The 21,257-nt window shown below is 35.2% G+C and overlaps 1 protein-coding gene across 27 annotated transcripts; it reads left to right on the top strand.

The window, feature by feature from the left end:
* Window positions 1-8,783: 8,783 nt before the first annotated feature.
* Window positions 8,784-21,023, top strand: LOC149204858 (uncharacterized). 27 transcript variants are annotated; one of them, XM_089394796.1, is made up of 5 exons: window positions 8,785-9,163; window positions 9,304-9,389; window positions 9,499-9,671; window positions 18,184-18,616; window positions 18,870-21,023. In XM_089394796.1, exons 3-5 carry the CDS (start codon window positions 9,594-9,596, stop codon window positions 20,645-20,647), a joined length of 2,289 nt encoding a protein of 762 aa, XP_089250922.1. In that variant the 5' UTR covers window positions 8,785-9,163; window positions 9,304-9,389; window positions 9,499-9,593; the 3' UTR covers window positions 20,648-21,023. The 27 variants fall into 27 exon arrangements, with proteins under 27 accessions (XP_089250934.1, XP_089250922.1, XP_089250933.1 ...); XM_089394807.1 differs by having other exon boundaries at window positions 9,301-9,389; window positions 9,502-9,671; XM_089394793.1 differs by having other exon boundaries at window positions 9,301-9,389.
* Window positions 21,024-21,257: the final 234 nt, after the last annotated feature.

Raw genomic sequence — 21,257 nt, 5'->3', positions numbered from 1 at the left:
ATCTATCAGGCCTTCGAATATGGGAATATTGAAGTTAACTTGTACCTTAAAAGTAGTGGTGCCTCCAGAGTGGCTGTTGGATGAATATACATCGCCTATGGGTAGCCGTTGAAGGATCTGGGAAAAGTTATCCATCATCGCGTCCCTCTGTCTCTCCAAGGCTTCCTCGAGCAACATTTTAAAAGGATCTCCAGCCCCCTCGTCTTTCTTTTCTTCCACCATGGGAGGTCGTTGAGTTTTACGAGGTTGATCTTGCAATGGTTCAACCAGATCAAGTCCTAACTCCTTATACCCTGACCTCGTTGGGGACATGCAAAGAAAAACAAAGAAAGAACAGACCGCTCTGATACCACTGATCCGAACTTAAACAAGAATGCAACAACTTATAAATATAATCATAAACACAGAGATGCACTAGAAAAACACTTCATTTCATTACTAGAAAAATATTGAACTATGCTAACAAACATAATGGAAATAAGATAGCTCAGGCAATGGTAACTTATCTCTGAGAAGAGATGTGGCAGTTACATGCCTCTAAACTATGTTACAGTGAGGCTCAAGGGCCTATTTATTATTGGAAAACATGAGAAAACCCTAAAAACCAAAACCATAACCCCGGGAGATGTAACACTAAGAGTTTGTGGGCCCCGATGGGGTTAGTTGGGCAACCAACTTCCCGGGGTCATAACTTGGTCATATTATCTCCGCTTGGCGCGTACATGGGCGCATACGATACCTTGTTGGAAAGGTATCTTTGAGTACTACAGGTTTCACCGTAGGCCCATGCCTATGGCTATGGGCCTACCTTGGACCCCAAAAAAAATGTCGTTTACGGGTCAAAATTGCTGTGGAAGTTCAGGACCCGAAAAAACTGCTAAAAATAGTAGATGCTGAAATGACAAGGAAGCATATGAAACTGGATGGGGGGTCTAGGTGGAATAGGCAGGTGGCCACCAATATCCACCTGGACCAGATTCCCACACCAACCCTACCATGGATAACAAATACTCAACCGCCAATGACACCACAATATGGTCGTGGTAAGCTCTTACACTGATGACTCATCCCAGGGCGCTCCCCCTTCCTTAAACCTCCAAACCCCTCCACACCAACAAAGCATGCCCCATCCACGCACATCAGCAGAGCAAGCCCGTCCTCCCATCGAAAGAAAAAACCAGTCTTCGGAGCCAAAGAACAATAGAACAAGGCTCCTAGCAACGAGGACACCCCATAGTCGGCTCCTCAGAACAGATAACACCAATTGACACTAACCACCACCTTTCCCAAGCAACTTGCTAAACCAAACGATGAGCCAAATTCACATAAAACTATCCCAGAGAAAATTTCAAACATAAAAGGACCAACGATCCTAGTTTTACTATCAAAATTTAGACTCAAAGCCCTCACACTAAAGCTCAGAATATTACCTCATCCATTCCTTGGCATCTCCCCTTAGTTCCCACTACATTTTACACGCAGAACAAGGGATTTGGAGATTGAATTGGCGCACCGGCTCCACGCATGGGTTCTCCCAGCCCTAGGGTCCCAAACTTGCATGGTGCAACCAACAACAATCTTGCAGCCTCGAGCAAAGATGCAAACAACCCAGGTTCTATAGAGCTCAACGCACCCTCCGCCACCCGTAGAGGGGTCTTAGCATAGACCATAGAACCAGTGAGAGCCCCCCCACCCTACATCAATCATTTCCCCCAACACACTAACATTCCTTCCACCTTCCAACTTCTAATTTAATGCCATTCTCACTCTCAAAACTTCCTTGAATGCGAACACATGCCAACCCCAGTTGCTAGCCGACAACCACAACATTATAAAGGCTTGTCTTATCATAATAAATCATGGTTATTCACCCCGATCAGGGGATTTTTGAAATAGCTATTAAATCACTATTTATTAATTATTTCTAACCACAGTACCTAAGAATAACTAAATAAACCATTATTTATTTATTGCTCCTTGATCTCTACACATTCGGCCTATCAAATAATTATTAAATAATTATTTAATAATTATTTCTAACTCACCTTGACCATATCTCTTTAAAGTAATTAATAAATCAATTTTATTTATTAATTACTTTAACCATTTTTCTAAATTAATTCAATAAACCATTATTTTTTTAGTTAGTTCACTAAATAAAGATTTTTGACCATTTTATTAATATTTTATTATTTGACTAGATCTAGATCTATCTTGGCATTTTATTGAGCTGAGACAGCGGCTAGATCTTGATTTAGTTTAATAATATTTTATTATTTGACTAGATCTAGATAGAGGCGCTCTACAACGGTTAGATCTTGATTTAGTTTAATAATATTTTATTATTTGACTAGATCTAGATCTATCATGGGATTTTATTGAGCCTCTCTACAACCCAATATAGGGTAGATGTGAGATGTTAGATGTTAGACATTAGATGTGTAGGAGTTAGTTGTGAGATGTGAGATGTTAGATATGTTTTAAATTCAATTTTTTTATATTGTAATTTTATTTTTTATTAATAAAATTACGAACAATTTTTTAGATAAAAGAAAATATAATATACATATCACATTAAAATATATAACATATAAATAATACTTATAAATTAACATCTCTTTTACCATATAAATTAAAATAATGATTCCATGGCCATCTAAAAATTTAATTAATAAGGGATAAAAACTTAATATTTACAATATGACAAGATTTTTAATCACAAATATTTACCATGGATATTATTAACTTCTAAATAGACTTTTTTACAATAAAGATAAAGATAAAGAGAGGGAGGGAGAGAGGGGGAAGAGGGAAGAAAATCATAATACCATGGTTTATCAATACCATGGGCCATCTAGGTTTTTTATTATTATGTTATGGATCTAGGCCTTTAATTATTATGTTACAATACCATGGGCCACTACCATGGCTTATCAATACCACATGCCAAAAAACCATAATTTATTTCAAAATCAAAATATTTTACAAATACTTTATTTTAATTTAATTTTATAACATTTTTTAATTAAATTTAAAAGCAAAAAGGTTATAATTACTTTTGAGGTATACAGATTAAATTGACCTTTTAATAAATTAAAAATGAGAATGCTTTTATATATAGATATGTGAAATTTATATAATATAAATAATATTATAAAGAACAAGGATAGATGCATTTTAACCAATGATTCAAGCATTGAAGCATTCAATGCATCGAAGGCCTTTTGTTGTTTGCCTCCCCACTGAAAAACCTTTTTCACACTTGTTAATGCATGGAAGTCCACACACATGTGCCATGTTCCATCCTTCTTTGGCACCAAAACAATAGGTGAACCACATGGCGAAGAACTTGGCCTGACGATCCCTTTATCCAACAACTCTTGAATCTGCTTTTTAATTTATGCACTTTCCATCAATAACAATGTTAGGAAGATGACTATCTTGCTACAACTGTATCTCATGTTGGATTCCTCTCTTGGGAGGCAATCCTTTTGTTTCCTGAAACATCTCATCATATTGGTTAACAACACCAATGTATTCAGATTTCAATCTTGAATCACAACCTTGAAAAGCTTCATTATCAACATCATTCTTGGGTTTGATCATTAGAAGCACAAAATTCTTGCTAGAATTCACTAGTCTTTTCATCTGCCCCGCATTAACAAGTGAAATATTTAGTTTCTTGCTATGAGCTCACAATATATTCTACTCCATGTTTGAACAAATGGTACTTGTTTTCATGTCTATGGAAGATAACTTTTTTGTCATAAAGATACGGGCTTCCCAAAACTATACCACATATGTCTAATGGCACAACATCAAGCTCCACTTTATCTATGAAATTTGCAGTAATGGCGAATTTCAATTTACACTTTCTCGTTACTTGCAATTGTGCATTGTCGCACACCCATCCTAATGGATACGGCTTATGATGTGGAACGGTTTCCAAGTTTAAACTTTTGACAATGTTTTCAGAGATAAGATTGGCTTGAGAGCCACTATCGAAAAGAGTATCAATTTTGCTATGTTTTGAGATTACCCTTACGTGAAAAAGTTATATTCTCTTTCATTTGGAGTTTCATTATGTAAATTTGAAGTACTAGTGCTAGCAATGGATTCTTTTCCTTTCATACCCATGGCTGTAATTTTAGTTTCATCACTCGAATCAGATCCCAAATCCTGTTGAGTGGTTGCAGTTGTCTTTTGTTTTCCCTTGTAGTTGAATTTCTTCCAACAATGAGCTTCATCGTGACCCTCTTTGGAACAATGCTTGCATCTTGATTTCTCTCCTTCCTTCTTAATGGATACATTTTTCTTTCCCTTCCCTTTGAAACCCTTTTCTTTTCCTTTACCCTTAAATGGCTTTTTACTACCCTCTTCTGGTGTAATTTTTCCTCTTGCCTCAAGATGAGTGGCTTGCACAAACACCTCATCTAGATTATTGGGATTAAACATAAGGATAATATGCCTAAGGTAACTTTGTAAACCCCTCATGTACTTCAACAACATGTCTTATGATTGCAAATTTACACCTAACATTAGAGACCTTTTTTTGAATTCTTGGGTGTAATCTTGCACGTTTTGACCTTTAAGTTGTCTAAAGTCCTGCCAATTCATGATGGATTTTTGCATATATGCTAGAGGGTAGAATTGTCTCTTAATTGGAGCAATGAAATCAGACCAAGAAATTGAGATCTTACCATGTTTTGTTATCTCTTCTTATGTCTTTGATGCCCACCATACTAGTGCTGCACCCTCCATCCTCAAGGACGCTAACTGAATCTTTATGTCATCCTCTTGAAGGTTTTGAATTCTGCAATAGACCTCCAACTGACGAACCTAATTGTCAATCTTCTTTGCATTCACTTCACCATTATACATGGGTAGTTCAAATTTAACATCGAGTTTTAACAAGGGTGATTTACCATTTCCTTTTGTGGTATGTTAATGAGTATGGGTAAGGGTTGTATTAGTGGAAGATGATGAAGATGCTTGTGAAGTTGAAGAAGAAGATGATGACAGTGGAGAGGGTGGAGGTTTACCTCCATTTCCATTACCTCCTCCTCCTAAAGAACCTTCTCCTTTGGGAGGCTTGGAGCTTTCACCCTGCAATCTGGTATTCCTCTCTTCATAGAGGACCTTCACCATCTCTGTCATATCAAAGAAAGCCTTCCTAAAGACCTTCTCATCTTCTGTCATGTTTGTAGGCTCTCCTTCATGTGACATGATCATTGAAGCCTCAACTGCAACTTGAGGAAGAATCGGTGGTGGATATTGTGGCAACCTTTCACTCCTTCTCCTTAACCCAACTTCAGGAATTTCAACCAACTTCCCTTCTCCTCTCTTGAGCTTCAACCTTGTAAGCATGACATAAAAGCACTCAAAAACTCATGAGCTTAAGGATTCATAAGGTTATGTTTAATGTGCTTAAGGATTCATGAGGTTATTTGCAAGTTTAAACATGAGTTTTTGAGTGCTTTTATGTAAATTTTATGTGCAAATTAACATAAAAAATCATTGAACAACAACTATAACATACATAAACATCACCATAAACAATATCACAACAACACATGATGAAAGAGTTTACCCCTCCTGGGCTACGTCTCCTTGGTCCAGCTTCCAATGGCTTGGCCCTCTCTATTATGCTAAAAAATGTGAATACATCAGTTTACAATATTGAGAAAGCTCTGAAACCTGTTCCAATGGCTCTAGAATGCCCAAAATGCCTGTGTAGCCTCTTTTTGCTCTTGATTTGGTCAAGAACTGAAGAAGTTATGAACTTTCCTATTTTTTGCTAATCACACCGCAAATTCCACAAAATCTGACACTATCCTACACATTTACCCCAAAATACACTAATTCAATATGATAATAAACCTTAGGTACAACCAAGTTTAATGCAAATTTTTTAACAACAAAATTTTTCTTCAAACAAGAATATAAAAAAATTATATAATAAAAATAATTAAATAAATGAATAAAATTTTAACTACGTGTTCAACCATCACTCTCTTTAGTACTTACCACCGTATTTTAAGCTAATGTTGTGTTTCAAATATTTTTAGAACAACACAATGTAAAGTTATGGTAAAATATTTTAATTATTTTTCTTCAAACAAGAATATAAAAAAAATTATATAATAAAAATAATTAAATAAATGAATAAAATTTTAACTACGTGTTCAACCATCACTCTCTTTAGTACTTACCACCATATTTTAAGCTAATGTTGTGTTTCAAATATTTTTAGAACAACACAATGTAAAGTTATGGTAAAATATTTTAATTATTTTTCTTCAAACAAGAATATAAAAAAAATTATATAATAAAAATAATTAAATATATGAATAAAATTTTAACTACGTGTTCAACCATCACTCTCTTTAGTACTTACCACCGTATTTTAAGCTAATGTTGTGTTTCAAATATTTTTAGAACAACACAATATAAAGTTATGGTAAAATATTTTAATTATTTTTCTTCAAACAAGAATATAAAAAAAATTATATAATAAAAATAATTAAATAAATGAATAAAATTTTAACTACGTGTTCAACCATCACTCTCTTTAGTACTTACCACCGTATTTTAAGCTAGTGTTGTGTTTCAAATATTTTTGAACAACACAATGTAAAGTTATGGTAAAATATTTTAATTATTTTTCTTCAAACAAGAATATAAAAAAAATTATATAATAAAAATAATTAAATAAATGAATAAAATTTTAACTACGTGTTCAACCATCACTCTCTTTAGTACTTACCACCGTATTTTAAGCTAATGTTGTGTTTCAAATATTTTTAGAACAACACAATGTAAAGTTAGGGTAAAATATTTTAATTATTTTTCTTCAAACAAGAATATAAAAAAAATTATATAATAAAAATAATTAAATAAATGAATAAAATTTTAACTACGTGTTCAACCATCACTCTCTTTAGTACTTACCACCATATTTTAAGCTAATGTTGTGTTTCAAATATTTTTAGAACAACACAATGTAAAGTTATGGTAAAATATTTTAATTATTTTTCTTCAAACAAGAATATAAAAAAAATTATATAATAAAAAAAATTAAATAAATGAATAAAATTTTAACTACGTGTTCAACCATCACTCTCTTTAGTACTTACCACCGTATTTTAAGCTAATGTTGTGTTTCAAATATTTTTAGAACAACACAATGTAAAGTTATGGTAAAATATTTTAATTATTTTTCTTCAAACAAGAATATAAAAAAAATTATATAATAAAAATAATTAAATAAATGAATAAAATTTTAACTAGGTGTTCAACCATCACTCTCTTTAGTACTTACCACCGTATTTTAAGCTAATGTTGTGTTTCAAATATTTTTGAACAACACAATGTAAAGTTATGGTAAAATATTTTAATTATTTTTCTTCAAACAAGAATATAAAAAAAATTATATAATAAAAATAATTAAATAAATGAATAAAATTTTAACTATCACTCTCTTTAGTACTTACCACCGTATTTTAAGCTAATGTTGTGTTTCAAATATTTTTAGAACAACACAATGTAAAGTTATGGTAAAATATTTTAATTATTTTTCTTCAAACAAGAATATAAAAAAAATTATATAATAAAAATAATTAAATAAATGAATAAAATTTTAACTACGTGTTCACTCTCTTTAGTACTTACCACCATATTTTAAGCTAATGTTGTGTTTCAAATATTTTTAGAACAACACAATGTAAAGTTATGGTAAAATATTTTAATTATTTTTCTTCAAACAAGAATATAAAAAAAATTATATAATAAAAATAATTAAATAAATGAATAAAATTTTAACTACGTGTTCAACCATCACTCTCTTTAGTACTTACCACCATATTTTAAGCTAATGTTGTGTTTCAAATATTTTTGAACAACACAATGTAAAGTTATGGTAAAATATTTTAATTATTTTTCTTCAAACAAGAATATAAAAAAAATTATATAATAAAAATAATTAAATAAATGAATAAAATTTTAACTACCTGTTCAACCATCACTCTCTTTAGTACTTACCACCGTATTTTAAGCTAATGTTGTGTTTCAAATATTTTTAGAACAACACAATGTAAAGTTATGGTAAAATATTTTAATTATTTTTCTTCAAACAAGAATATAAAAAAAATTATATAATAAAAATAATTAAATAAATGAATAAAATTTTAACTACGTGTTTAACCATCACTCTCTTTAGTACTTACCACCGTATTTTAAGCTAATGTTGTGTTTCAAATATTTTTAGAACAACACAATGTAAAGTTATGATAAAATATTTTAATTATTTAAAAAGAAAATAATGTTATGGTAAAATCTTGGTCAACATTCATGCTAGTTATTTTTATACATTACATTTGTCTTTTCTTTACCATTCCTCTTTCTTTTCCTTCCGATTCCATGGGGACCAATGGGCTTATCTTCCACTTGCTTTTTTTGAGTCGGTGAAGAAATGAGAAGCCATGTGGAGAAGGACCATTAATTGGCTTCATATATGAGGTGGAAAAATTATAAAAATCAATCATAAACTAGGCGGTCATTTTCATGGCAATGGAGCAATATGAAATATTAAGCGTGGGCATAAGCATCCAACCATCGCCAAATTTTTAATTGTTATTTTTGCGGCCTAGAGTGCCACGAGTCCCCCCCCGATAGATTCCATACCATGCAAAGCACCCTACACGGGCAATTAATCTAGATTTGTTTCCTCCGAATAACCCTAAAACCCCTTGATTGAGCCCCTATAAATATAGAGAGACATATAAACTCAATCGAAGGAAAGGGGGAGGTTTTATTTATGAGGCGGAAGCAGGAGCAGAGCTCAATTTCACAGACTCCTCTGCTTTGAAACCTCCACTTCAACTCTGCTTTGAAACCTCCACTTCAACTCCCGTTCATCTCTTTACTCACATGCAGCTGAATATCTACGCTTGGTTGGATTGAATTGCCTTTAAATGTTTCAAGGGTCGGCCTGTTGAGCACCTGGGTTTTGCGATCCTCGCTTACTCATTGGATCGTTCTTGCGAAGTAATTCTGAAGGATCGGGGTCCTTAGTGATTTTTATACATAGGTCGGCCCAGAATTTGGCGAAAGCACAATTGGGTGCAACTCAAACCATACAAATATCAAACCCTTTAATCAAACAGTGAGCTAACCCCAACCCTATCGTACAACGAGGCAAGATACTTTGCATTTCAAGAGTATAGAGGATTTTACGGCAGTTTTATGGTGTTTTATGAATAGCTCAACTGAATATCTTTTTAGATTGATGAATTCTTGCAGCAGATGAGCGTACCATTGAGAAGCAGGGATTTGGGTTTGCGTTTTCAAACAATTTAAACCGAGGGGAGTTTTGACATCGGAGCATTGAAGTAAATAAAACCAGTAAAAACATATTCCTTCTTGATTTTGAAAACCATTTTTGATTTTTCCTCCTGAGACGTGCAAATTCACGTTTCCTTTAAAAACTCTCCTGTGCAGCAGCCCTGTTGGGAGACGCAGTGACAGATCCAAAAGGAATCTCAGTGGTTTTCGAAGGGGGTTGATACCCGTTTAACACAATCCAAACAATTCAAATGTCTCGCTGCCTCCCGTTTCCACCACCGGGATATGAAAAGAAGGCCATTAATGGCGACCTAGGGTGTTTAGCCGAGGTTTGTCTCTTATTCAATGGCTTGGCTGTGATATTTTATTACATGATTCCTTCGACAATTACACTTCATTTATGCCTCTCTTTGAAGTTTTATTTGTCGAAGTGGTTGAACTGTTAAATTGGGCTGTTACGATGCCTCCAGAAACATAGATTATATGGCCAGCTTCAATGGTTCGTAATCATTAGGAATCACATATTACTTGCATTTTTCTGTTCTGATTATATTGCCGACAAGAAGGGTGATATTTGATAATGGAAGAGCATAAGGAAGGGTGCTATTTGATAATGGAAGAGCATAGGGTTTTTTAACCAGTGTCAGGATCAGGGTGAGGATAGGGATTGGTTTCTCATTAGGTTTTTGGCACTGCAGGGTTCATACTAGCTGGGTTATTTTAGTTAATATGGGTTAGCTAGGTTTTTCTGGTACAAGTGAGGAGGGTTTTGTTTGTGCATTCTTTGAGAGCGAAGGAAAGTATATCCTTAGTATTTATTATTGTTTTCCTAGTTGTTTCTACTATATTTTTTGATAGTGTCATGTCCATCTGCCTGCATCTGTAAACCTGCTTGTTCAGCATATTTGATTCAGGAATGTTATTGAGTGCATCATGAGTGATACATCAACCATCAACCAAAGGCTGGTTACATGGCTGTGCCACTCTCCTGCTGAAGTTTGGAGACAAGCATGTATAGCTAACTCCGAACCTAAAGTTGTTCATTCTCTCGAATGGAGTGGATTAGTAGTCCGATGAAAGGTTGCTTCACACTATCTTCCTTGTACGAAAGAAATCCCTTCAGTCTCATTGCACACTGTCCATTGGGATGCCCATTTATACCCAAAATATACGTACGTGTCAGTCGTGTCAGTCGATCACCATTTGACACTGGGTTTTGTTTCTCTCAAGTTCCGTTGATACTTCTCTACAGAGAAACTAGTTGAAGTCCTCTAAATCTTTGCTTGCGTATATGTGGCTTAAGGGAACACTTTGGCACCGGGCAAGCACATTAAAGTTGAATCCAATATTTTGTGTCTGTTGAACATCCTACTCTTGGCATTTCTAGCTAGTTGTATGCATTTCGACCAACTGAAGGGGGATGAACATGTCTTTGATGATAGGGTGATTCATTAGAAATTCATTTAGGAATTGGCTTCTAGATATCTCAGTTTTTGTGTCTCTTTGGTGTATGAATGTCTGTGTACAAGTCATCTAATCCGGATGATTGCCTTGCGGGAACATATCTGCCATAGTCCTTACTTTGCAGGAAATACGTTTTGTGATGTATTAGTAATTTTGAATCCCATGCGTGTTGCCCAACAGAGCTTACTGTTATTTCCATTTCGAGCGATATCTTAATGCCTCAAGGAATGCCTGTTTGCCCAGGAATGCAAATGGTAAATCCAAAGCGACCTTGTTCTTGATATAAATTTACTATTAGAAATTTTAATGCATTTTGTTGTAGGGTTTATGATCTATTAGTAAGTTTGAATCCCATTCGTTTGCCCAACATAGCTTACTGTTCCACCTCGAACCATATCTCAATGCCTTCCTAGGAATGCAAATGGTAAATCCAAAGTGACATTTTTCTTGATATGGATTACTATTAGAAAATTTTATGAATTTTGTTGTAGGGTTTTTAGAGGGTTTCATTGTGCCAATGTTTTTTACAACAATAATTATAAAGGATTAGAGCATTGTTTGATGCATTAGTTCATAATCAACAGGCTTCTGGTTATTTATGGTAATTGTTAGGTAAACTCTTTAGGCATTCTAGAATATGTTTTGGCAAATGTTAGGATGTTTACTATTTTCTACCGGTTGATTTTGAAAATTATGGAACATTCATTAGATAGTGTCCATGTATTTTCAGAAGAAAGCTAATCTATTAGGTTTTAGTATTTACACAGTACGTATGGAATGAAAGGCAGCCAGAGAGTTTTACAAGTTCAGAACAAATGGCATCGAATTCGTTCAAGAGCAGCACTAATAGTGCTGATGAGAAACTACATTAAATTATTTTGAAGTTAGAAAAATTTGGCAGTCTGCTTGGAGGGCACCTCTCTTTTTCCACCTAACATTTAGATTATGCAGTAGTCTGCACTGAAGCTATTGTAAAATGCTAATTTGCTTGTGCGCTCTAAGAATTTCTCATTATTGGCTTTTCTGCCCTAAATTGCTTACATGTCACAAATGACTTGTTTGTCCAGTTTATACAGCTTTTCAGTTCTCTTAAGAGCCTCATTTCGGAAATTTGATTTTTGTTATTTTAATTAGTTAGTGTTTAACCTTTCTATTTATGAGTTAGTGAGATTGATATCACTATGACGTACATATATTTTAGGGGAAACAACTTCCTATGTTGTTTAGCGACATTGACATTGAGAATGTATTTCAATTCGATTTTTTACTTCTTTGGCCTTGTTGTTAGATCCATACATGATTTTTCATGAAAGATCCAAACAGAAGTAGGGAGCCCCCATTTGATCTCATCGTGAATCATAAAGTGAGAGTAATTGTTGTGGTGGTGAATTAAGGCTTTCTAGTGGCATTGAGTGTCAAGAGAGTCTTGACAATCATATTAAACTTCCTAGAAGGGTTTTGTAGTTTAACCTTGTCAATTGTGGTAGATGGTCTTGTAGGGATGTTTACATCCTCCTTTGTCGTTTTGGTGTATGATAGGGCTTCCCATCATCTCCCACTTGCCACATTCTTGTTTTTGATCATGCATGGCTTTTTCTTGTCATTTATAGTTTTTTTTTGGTTTACATCTCTCATATGGTATTTCAACTTATTTAGATTATGCTTTACCTTTTAGCGTTTATGATTCAAAACTCCTAGAATTTGTCATCATTGCTTTTTGAGCCCTATTGACTTACCTTTTTGGTCATTCGTGGACATTAATTAACTGTATATTTATGTTATACAGTTATTGCTGTACATGAATACATGCATTTTCTTTATTTTTGTATAAAATTCTTTACAGCCCCAAAGTTGATATCTGAATTAGTGAACAAAATAGAAATCTCTACCAAAGACCATTTTAAAACTCTTTTGAACTCTTGCATCAATAAAATGGTAGTTTAGAGTTTGAAAATTGAGTCCCTCTGAACTGTTTCTTAGATAGGAACCCCCTTTAATATAACCTCTTTAGATAGTTGATTGACTTTTGTATTGAACTCTCTACATCAAAACAAATTTTTACTTCTGGAACTTGATTCATGATTGGGAATAACAGCATATTTTTAATTCTAAATTTTTTTATTTGCCCCGTCAAAAATCATCTTGGAATCTCTGGATACCTGCAAGTATTCCTTGAGAAGCCCTGTATCTTATACCTGCAAGTATTCCTTGAGAAGTCCTGGATCTTATCCAAACCAATGTTTGGTTCTTTAGGAGTGTTTCTTTTAGAGGGTTCTAACTCCCTTTAAGAGAGACCCTAATTTTGTGACCTACTTGTGCAGGTTCATTTCAAGACCTTTCAAAATATGCAATTCATCAAAATCCAGATACCCCAGATTGCAAAGCACGGAAAAGCTGTAAAATCTTTTTTAGATTTATTTGTTATCCATGAGTAAAGTCCATTCTACCGAAGACATCTAGTACCACTTGCTTGCCCCTTTTGAGATTTGCAATACTTCATTTCAAGCAGATCTAGACGAATAGTAGGTGACAAAAAGATGATCCATAGATTCTTCATGAAATTTGTACAGTATATAATGCCACGGTCCATTCCAACTCCTCTTTTGGATATTATCCCATGTTAAGATTTTATTAGCCAAACCTAACTGGGGGATTCCTTGCTAATAATGCTTTTGGGAATGTGTGCAATGGATACCCAATACAGAGGAATACTTTTACCATCATACCACCAGGTGAGAGCAATCTGTTGCACCATATAGAGGTTCTAGCTTCAAATTTGTCAAATAGTCAGAGCCAATGAGCATACTTGTAATCATTTGGTTTTAATTTAGAGTCCAAAGTATTTTATTCCACGGTCGAGATGAGAGTCAGTGATAAGGAGCAAAGAGTTTTTACCTTTTCCTCTACCTCATTGAACATTATTGAGGACTTCATCATGTTGACCTCATACTTTGTTGCTTTGCAATATATATCCATAATCTCCTTTATGCTTCTTAATTTCCCAATGGCACCTTGACTGAAAATCATAATGTCATCTAATGAGGAAATGTGAAATGACCCTCTCCTCGTTGCCTCCATTATCAGCATACTTAACCCTTCCGCAACTGTAATACTTCATTTTAAGCAGATCTACAAGAATAGTAGGTGAGAAAAAGATTATCCATAGATTGCTCATGACACTTGTACAGTATATATTGCCATGGTCCACACTAAATCTTCTTTTGGCCATTATCCCATTTTAAGACTTTATTAGCCAGACCTAATTGGGGAAAGATTTTAGTTTTTAAAGGGCTCACCAACTTCCAGGCCATCTTCCACCACTAGGCTCTTTTTCATCCTTGAGATTCTTCCATTTTGGTTGGGTAACCAATTTTATTTATATACACCCTTGGGCCTTGATTTTTTAATCATATAGTTATGTCTTCCTACTGTGATTCAACGAAGTTGCATATTGAGACCGTTTCTCCTTTTTTTCTCGTAAATTCAAGACTTCTACTGTTTTCCATTTTTTGGACTAATCATTTCTTCCAACAGGACTTGCTGGATCTTCTAGAGAGAAGATTCCCATGGAGTGCAGAACATTTAGAAGGGCTTCTGAGAATGTAAAATCTTCTCTATAGCCAATCCAAGGATCTTCCCCAATTCTCTCTTTATTTTCTCTTCCTACTTTTTGGGCTGTTTGTTTTCCTCTTATAATGAATGCCCTAACCAAAGTTTGTAGACAATTGAAGCACTCTACATACTTTTCCTTTCCATTCTCAACCATTTTTTCCATTGACTTCCCTTTTGAACACTTCAATTTCTATCACTTTTCAAAATAGCCCTTCATTATAAATTAACCTCTTAAGGCTTTTTGTAACCATTGGTGCCATATTAAATGCATATAGATTCTTCAACCTCCATCCACCTGTTTCATTTGAATTTTGGAGTTGCCACTCTTGTCCATTTAACTCCCTTTTACCATTTCCCTGTCCATAGAATCCTGGAACAATTTTTCCTAATTTTGCTAATAATGACTTTTGGGAATGTGTGTAATAGATACCCAATACAGAGGAATACTTTCTTCTAACAGTGTAGCACCAGGTGACAGCCATCTGTTGCACCATATAGAGGTTCTAGCTTCGACTTTGTCAAATAGCCCGAGCCAATGAGCATACTTGTAATTATTTGATTTTAATTCAGAGTCCAAGTATTTTATTCCACGGTCAAGATGAGAGTCAGTGATAAGGAACAAAGAGTTTTTACCTTTTCCTCTTCCTCTTTGAACATTATTGAGGACTTCATCATGTTGACATCATACATTGTTGCTTGGCAATATATATACATAATCTCCTTTATCCTTCTTAATTTCCCAATGGAATGTTGATTGAAAATCATAATGTCATCTAATGAGGAAATGTGAAATGACCCTCTCCTTATTGCATCCTTTATCAGCATACTTAACCCTTCAACAACTATAAGAAATAGGAAAGGGGGCAAGCGACATCCTTGTCATGGGCCTGTTGAGGCATTAAAAATACTTAACCCTTCAACAACTATAAGAAATAGGAAAGAGGACAAGGGACATCCTTGTCATAGGCCTGTTGAGGCATAAAAAAATTCCTGAAGCAATTTATTCATCAGAACAACAAAGGATGCTGACGACAGGCATCCTATTATCCAACAGATAGACTGCAAATTTATACCCAATTGAAACAACAAAAGAGCTGATATATAACCAATTCACTTTATCATATGCTTTTGCACGATCTATTTTCATTACAACTGCTGGAATTTTTGGTTTCTTGATTGAATGCATTCCTTCCTTAGCTTTCCCCACAGCATTACCAATGTCTGAACCTTCTTTGAGACTTGAGTTTGATAACATTTCTTTCATCGTGCCTATAACTGTATAAACAACAAATTTTTGAACATGTCAGTGCTTTTAATTGAGGAATTCCTTATAGCAAGATCAAATGGAATGGGCTACCTTGTTGATTGAACCATTTGTTAATTTAGGTTTCGACATTTGAAAGCCTAGATTCTTTTGCATTTAGTTTTCTAATGTTTTTTGAAGAGAAAATTCTCAATGCAACTTTCATATGGTACAAAAGGTTTCTATACATCAGAAAATGCTGCCTTTATCATGTTATTAAATTCCTGCAAAATAGGAGGACGTCAGGGTCCTTTTAACCAGCTAAATAAGTGAGCACTGTTCTATGGTGAGGAGATAAATTGTGAGAATCAGAAGAGGAATTGGTTATATCCATGTTAAAACCCAACATGGGGGAGTGACCAATAAATACAGCAAGAATGGCCATCGGTTTGAACTTTGATTTTGCAATTAATGCAAGCAAATTTGGGCTTTTAAAGAAACGATTGGTCTTGGGAAAGGGCAATGTTGATGAACAGTGCAGAGTTAGCATTTTCTCTTTGGCTCTGATCTCAAGAGAATATACATCTTTCTTACAAATATCAATCTTGGCAAAGACCTACACAGCCAATGCTCGGTAATCAGTTTTGTTCCCAAACAAGTGCCACTTTTGAATGAAGAGGACCAGCAAACAAAATACTGTACAGGGTAGCAGTCTATGCCCATAAAGCTTTGGCAACTGTTTGTGGCAGATCATGTACCATCCATTTATAAGGCTACTGTGGTGTAGCAGATCCTTAACCACTATACTGATATAAAGAACCAGTGATCTGACTAGTCTTGATTTATTAGAAGAGTAGGGCTTCTGCATGTCTTGACACCTCCTAAGCCATCTTGTTTAATCATTATTAATTGTTTGCTTCTTGTTAAAGCGATTTGCAATGAGATAATTAGGCACAATCATAGAATGTAAGTCTTTTAGTTCTGTAAATCATTAAATGGGTTCCATGCTAATTCACCTCATTTGGGTTCATTTTCCAATTCGACAACCTTGAAATTAAAAAAAAATCGACAATAAAATATTAAATTAACATTTATTACTTAATGGCAAAATCTGTTCAAATGGAATAGACATGTTTCATTTCTACATTTCGATCATCCCAATATGGGTACATGGGTAACAATGTGATCTCACTATTTGCCGAGTAATGTAAGAGTTAGTGGCTTTTGAGTTACAATCTTTCTTTTGGTGGTAGTGTGGTTTCTTTACATCAGCCTGACATGTAAATCAATCTTGAATCCTGGTTTATTATTTTTGGACAAAGTGTGAAGAACAGTTTTGGAAACATTGAGTCATTGCTGACACGAGTCATTGCTGAGGAATGCACTTAAATGAGTCATTGCTGACAGTTCAAAAAATTTCCTGTAGGATAGGAGTGGGTTTAGAAACTTGTTAAATGTGCCACATAGGAACAGTCTCAATGAAGTCCCCAAGTCCCCAAAAATTGGGGATGTTTCCAGCCCGTCCCTGGTATGCTGAAACGTTCGGTACGAGGGGTTTTTTGGTGGGAAAGGGTCCCATGCAACAGAGTTTTTTGCTTATCATTAATTCTAGTTTTGACTGGCCGTGCAGTTTTAGATATCTTCTTGTTCAGCATGATAGACAACAAAGAAAGAATTCTTAAAGCTTTTGGCAAAACTATGGAATTGAAGTGCATAAATAAGGAGAATTTCAGAGCTTTATACATAAATCCAAGAACATATATGAGTGTTTGTTGTTTCGTTATCATTATTTCTGGTTTTGACTTGCCTTGCTGTTTTAGATAATTCCCATAAGTGGGACTCAGTTTAAGGGCTTGCATGTATTTTTTCATCGCAACATTATATGCCTTTAAATTAATAGAGAATAAGCTCTGGGACACATTGGTTCTGTTAATTGAGGAATCCCTTCTAGCAGAGTGAAATGAAGTGGGCTTCCTTTTTGAATGTGTCATTTGTTTTTTCCTGTTTTTAAATTTGAAAGCCCACTTTTTATTTGCACTTGCTTTTTACAAATTACACGGTGGACAATATGGTGTCCATACTATGGGCGTCATTTTCATTTAACATGTTTAAACAATGATTGTGCCTTTTTCTGTCTATTTATTTCAAGATATTCCTATGGTATGTGTTGTACAGATACCCCACTAATTTTTAGTTTTTCATAGATCACCGATGAGAGAAATTCTTTGTTATGGACCTAGCTGGCAGTGCTAGCCATTAAAAAACTGTATGTGGGGACTTGTTCATTTAAACACACTGGATGGATTCAGAAAGCGAGTTTCTGATCCTTATATCATGTTACGTCTAAAGCACTTAGGTTGTTTATTGCATGCTGTTATATTTTTTGATTAATTTTCTGTTCACACCGACTTTGTGGTTTTGATTAAGCATTTGAATGAGTTTTTCGAAAAATGTTGTTTGTTTCCTGTTTGTATCTTGAACTTATTTATGACTTGATTTTCCCTTGTTACTTGATTGTTCAGGAGGAAAAACAGAAGGCAAAACTAGAGAGGAAAGAGAAGAGAAAAGAAGAAAGGAAGAATAAAGAGAAAGACAAGAAAGATAAAGAAGGAAAGAGGGAGAAGAAACACAAGGATCATAAGCACAAAAATGACAAGGGGAAAGACAGAGATTCCAGTAGAAGTACAGAGACGATTGGGCAAGACATAAGCAATTCTATGAACAAGGAGAAGGATAGACAAAATGGATGCGAGGAGAAAGAGGCAGATTGTGCAAAGGTTGCAGAGCGAGACAGACTTAAGAATGGTCTAGAGCACAGTGGAGATTTAAGTGACAATCTGTTGGAGAAGGACAAGCCAATAGACAAGGATAGGGGCAGGGGCAGGGGCAATGGTACTGAGATAAACCACATCCAGAAGAAGAGGAAGGAGATCGAGACGGATGGTTCTTCTCATGGTGAGTTATTTATATACATTCTGTTGTTCTTTCTTATACCTATGGTCTTCATGGCTAGAGCTACTTGCTTTGTTTGCTTCTCTTGCATGAGATGTAGTGTATGCTATGTTTGAAATTGACAATGAGAAAAATGTGTTGGGCCCAACTCACCCACTCTATTGGCAAAAGGAGATTCAGGCAAGAGTGTTCTCTTTCTCTGTCTGCAATTCATTGACAATGGTGCCTTTCTGTGTTTTGACAATGATGGAATAAGGACTTGGGCATTGGACCCATTTGCCTGTGCTTACAGACAAGGACAAGCAATCCAATAAGCTCCTTCGGACTGCACTTGCTGAGGATGTTTACACAAAAGCGACGAAGCAGTTGAATGTTCTACCTCAGAGTGCGCTTGCTGAGGAGGTTGACGATGAAATTTGGAAGCAGTCCAGTAAGCTCCCTCAAACTGCATATGCAGAGAAGGTTCACAGAGAAAATGACAAACGTTCTCAGAAGCCCCCTGAAATTGCACTTTCTGAAGATCGTCAAACAGACAAGCGGGACAATAAGCTCCTCCGAACTGCACTTCCTGGGAATGTTCACACAAAGGCAGCAAAGCAGTTGGATAAGTTCCCTCTAACTGCATCATTCCCCGAGGGAGTTCATGCAAAAATTGGGAAGTGGTCCAATAAACTCCCACAATCTCCTTGTGTGGAGAAGGTTCACGGAAAAAATGGTATGTATTCTCATAAGCTCCCTCAAACTGCACTTGTTGAAGATAATCAAATAGACAAGCAGCCCAATAAGATCCTTGAAACTGCAATTGCTGATGATGTTCACACAAAACCGGTGAAGCGGTTGAATAAGCTCTCTCCACCTCCATTTTTGGAGAAGGTTCACAGAGAAAATGTGAAGTGTTCTCAGAAGCTTCCTCAAATCACACTTGCTGAAGATCTTCAAACGAACAAGAACAAGGACAAGTGGCACAATAAGCTACCTCGAACAACACTTGTTGATGATGTTCACACAAAGCCGGAAAAGCAGTTGAATAAACTCCCTCAAACTGCACTTGCCGATGAGTCTCATGCAGAAATTGGAAAGCGCTCCAATAAGTTCCATGGACAACCATTCACGGAGAAGGTTCACAGAGTAAATGGGAAGTGTTCAGATAAGCTTTCTCAAACTGCACTTGTTGAAGATCTTCAAACAAAGAAGTCAGATAAGCTGTTTAAAACTGCACTTGCTGAGGATGTTCACACAAAACTAGCGAAGCAGTTGAATAAGTCTCCTCAAAATGTATTTGTTGGAGAAGACATAGAAATTGGACAAAGGTTCAATAAGCTTCGTCAATCTGCATTTGTGGAGAAGTTTCACAAAGAAAATGAGAAGTCTCATAAATTCCCCCAAACTGCAGTTGTTGATCTTCAAACAGAAAATGGGAAGTGTTCAAATGAGATTGCTTGCACTTCATCTCAAGACAGTCACAGAGAAGATGAGAAGTTGTCTGATAAGCTACCTCAAATTGCTCATCTAGGGAATGCTTGCTCAGAAAATAGGAAGCAGTCAGATAAGCTGGCTCGAACTGAACATTTTGAGAGTGTTCACAGAAAAAATGGGAGGAAAGTTCATGAGGCAAATCATGCTGCCATTGAATCTATACCAAGGAAGAGGAGAATTCAAGAGGCCAGCAATGCTGATATTGACAAGTGTCTAGTTAGTACAAGTTGTGATCCATATTTTTCCAGCAGAAGTAATGAAGATAATGGCATGGTAGATTGCGCGGCATCTTCAGATTTTGTTAGGCCTTTACATAGCAATACAGTAGCTGATGATGTTACAATGGATATACAAAGTCCAGATTTAACAGACATTTACAGTGTACCCCAAATGCAAGGCTGGTCTGATGTCGATGAGCAGGCTTGGCTGTTTCATGGTAATCACACTGACAGGAAATCTAGGGCTATGAATGATGAACAGGGACCTACTGTATGGGCACAGGCTTTGTATATGGAATCAACTGTCATGTATGCTTTGCCATTTGTCCTTCCTTTCTGAAATTACTATACAATCCATATCTCAGGGACCAACTGTATTGGCACAGGCTTTGTATTTGGAATCGACTGTCATGTATGCCTTGCCATTTGTCCTTCCTTTCTGAAATTACTATCAATCCAGTTCATTTGTTTAATCAGATAATAATCTGACCCTTTAAGATTATCCAGAGAAATCTTGATGGTAAAATTACCCAACGAGGTCTTCTTTGTCCATACCTCAAATGCCTTTTGAGATTATTGTCTATAGGAGGCACTCATGATTCTTTGATCACGTATTGTAATTCTTGTGCTCTACATTTTTGTGAGTCGTAATCAATTGTAATTTGTAAAAATTCAAGGTGGCTTTAGATAAAAAATATCTGCCACAATTTTTTGGCGATGTATTGTAAACATTTTTGTGCAAATTTGTACATATATTGAGATTTTCAAGGCACACAACTCTTACCATACTGTTCAAATTTTGATTTTCAATCTTGGATTGAGTTTGAGGTTGGAGATTTGAAAAAAATGCCTCCTTAACTAATGGACTTGGATTTTAAGCAATTATTACATATTATGTATCTGTTATTGGCGTTGCTGGCATTACTAATCAAGCTATTTGGGTTTTTGTG

This window comes from Pinus tabuliformis, chromosome 1_2, assembly GCF_031772625.1.
Source record: "Pinus tabuliformis cultivar Carrire ecotype Pingquan chromosome 1_2, CPIR1, whole genome shotgun sequence".
Classification (NCBI taxonomy): Eukaryota; Viridiplantae; Streptophyta; class Pinopsida; order Pinales; family Pinaceae; genus Pinus; species Pinus tabuliformis.
The sequence above is the reverse complement of the archived record's forward strand: the minus strand, read 5'-3'. Positions and strand labels throughout refer to the sequence as shown.

Excerpts from the sequence above, each read along its gene's own strand:
- LOC149204858 (XM_089394796.1), top strand. The coding sequence starts at position 9,594 with ATGTCTCGCTGCCTCCCGTTTCCACCACCGGGATATGAAAAGAAGGCC. Across the intron at positions 9,672-18,183 it reads ACCTAGGGTGTTTAGCCGAG|GAGGAAAAACAGAAGGCAAA; the intron begins GTTTGTCTCTTA and ends TTGATTGTTCAG. Across the intron at positions 18,617-18,869 it reads GACGGATGGTTCTTCTCATG|GACTTGGGCATTGGACCCAT; the intron begins GTGAGTTATTTA and ends TGATGGAATAAG.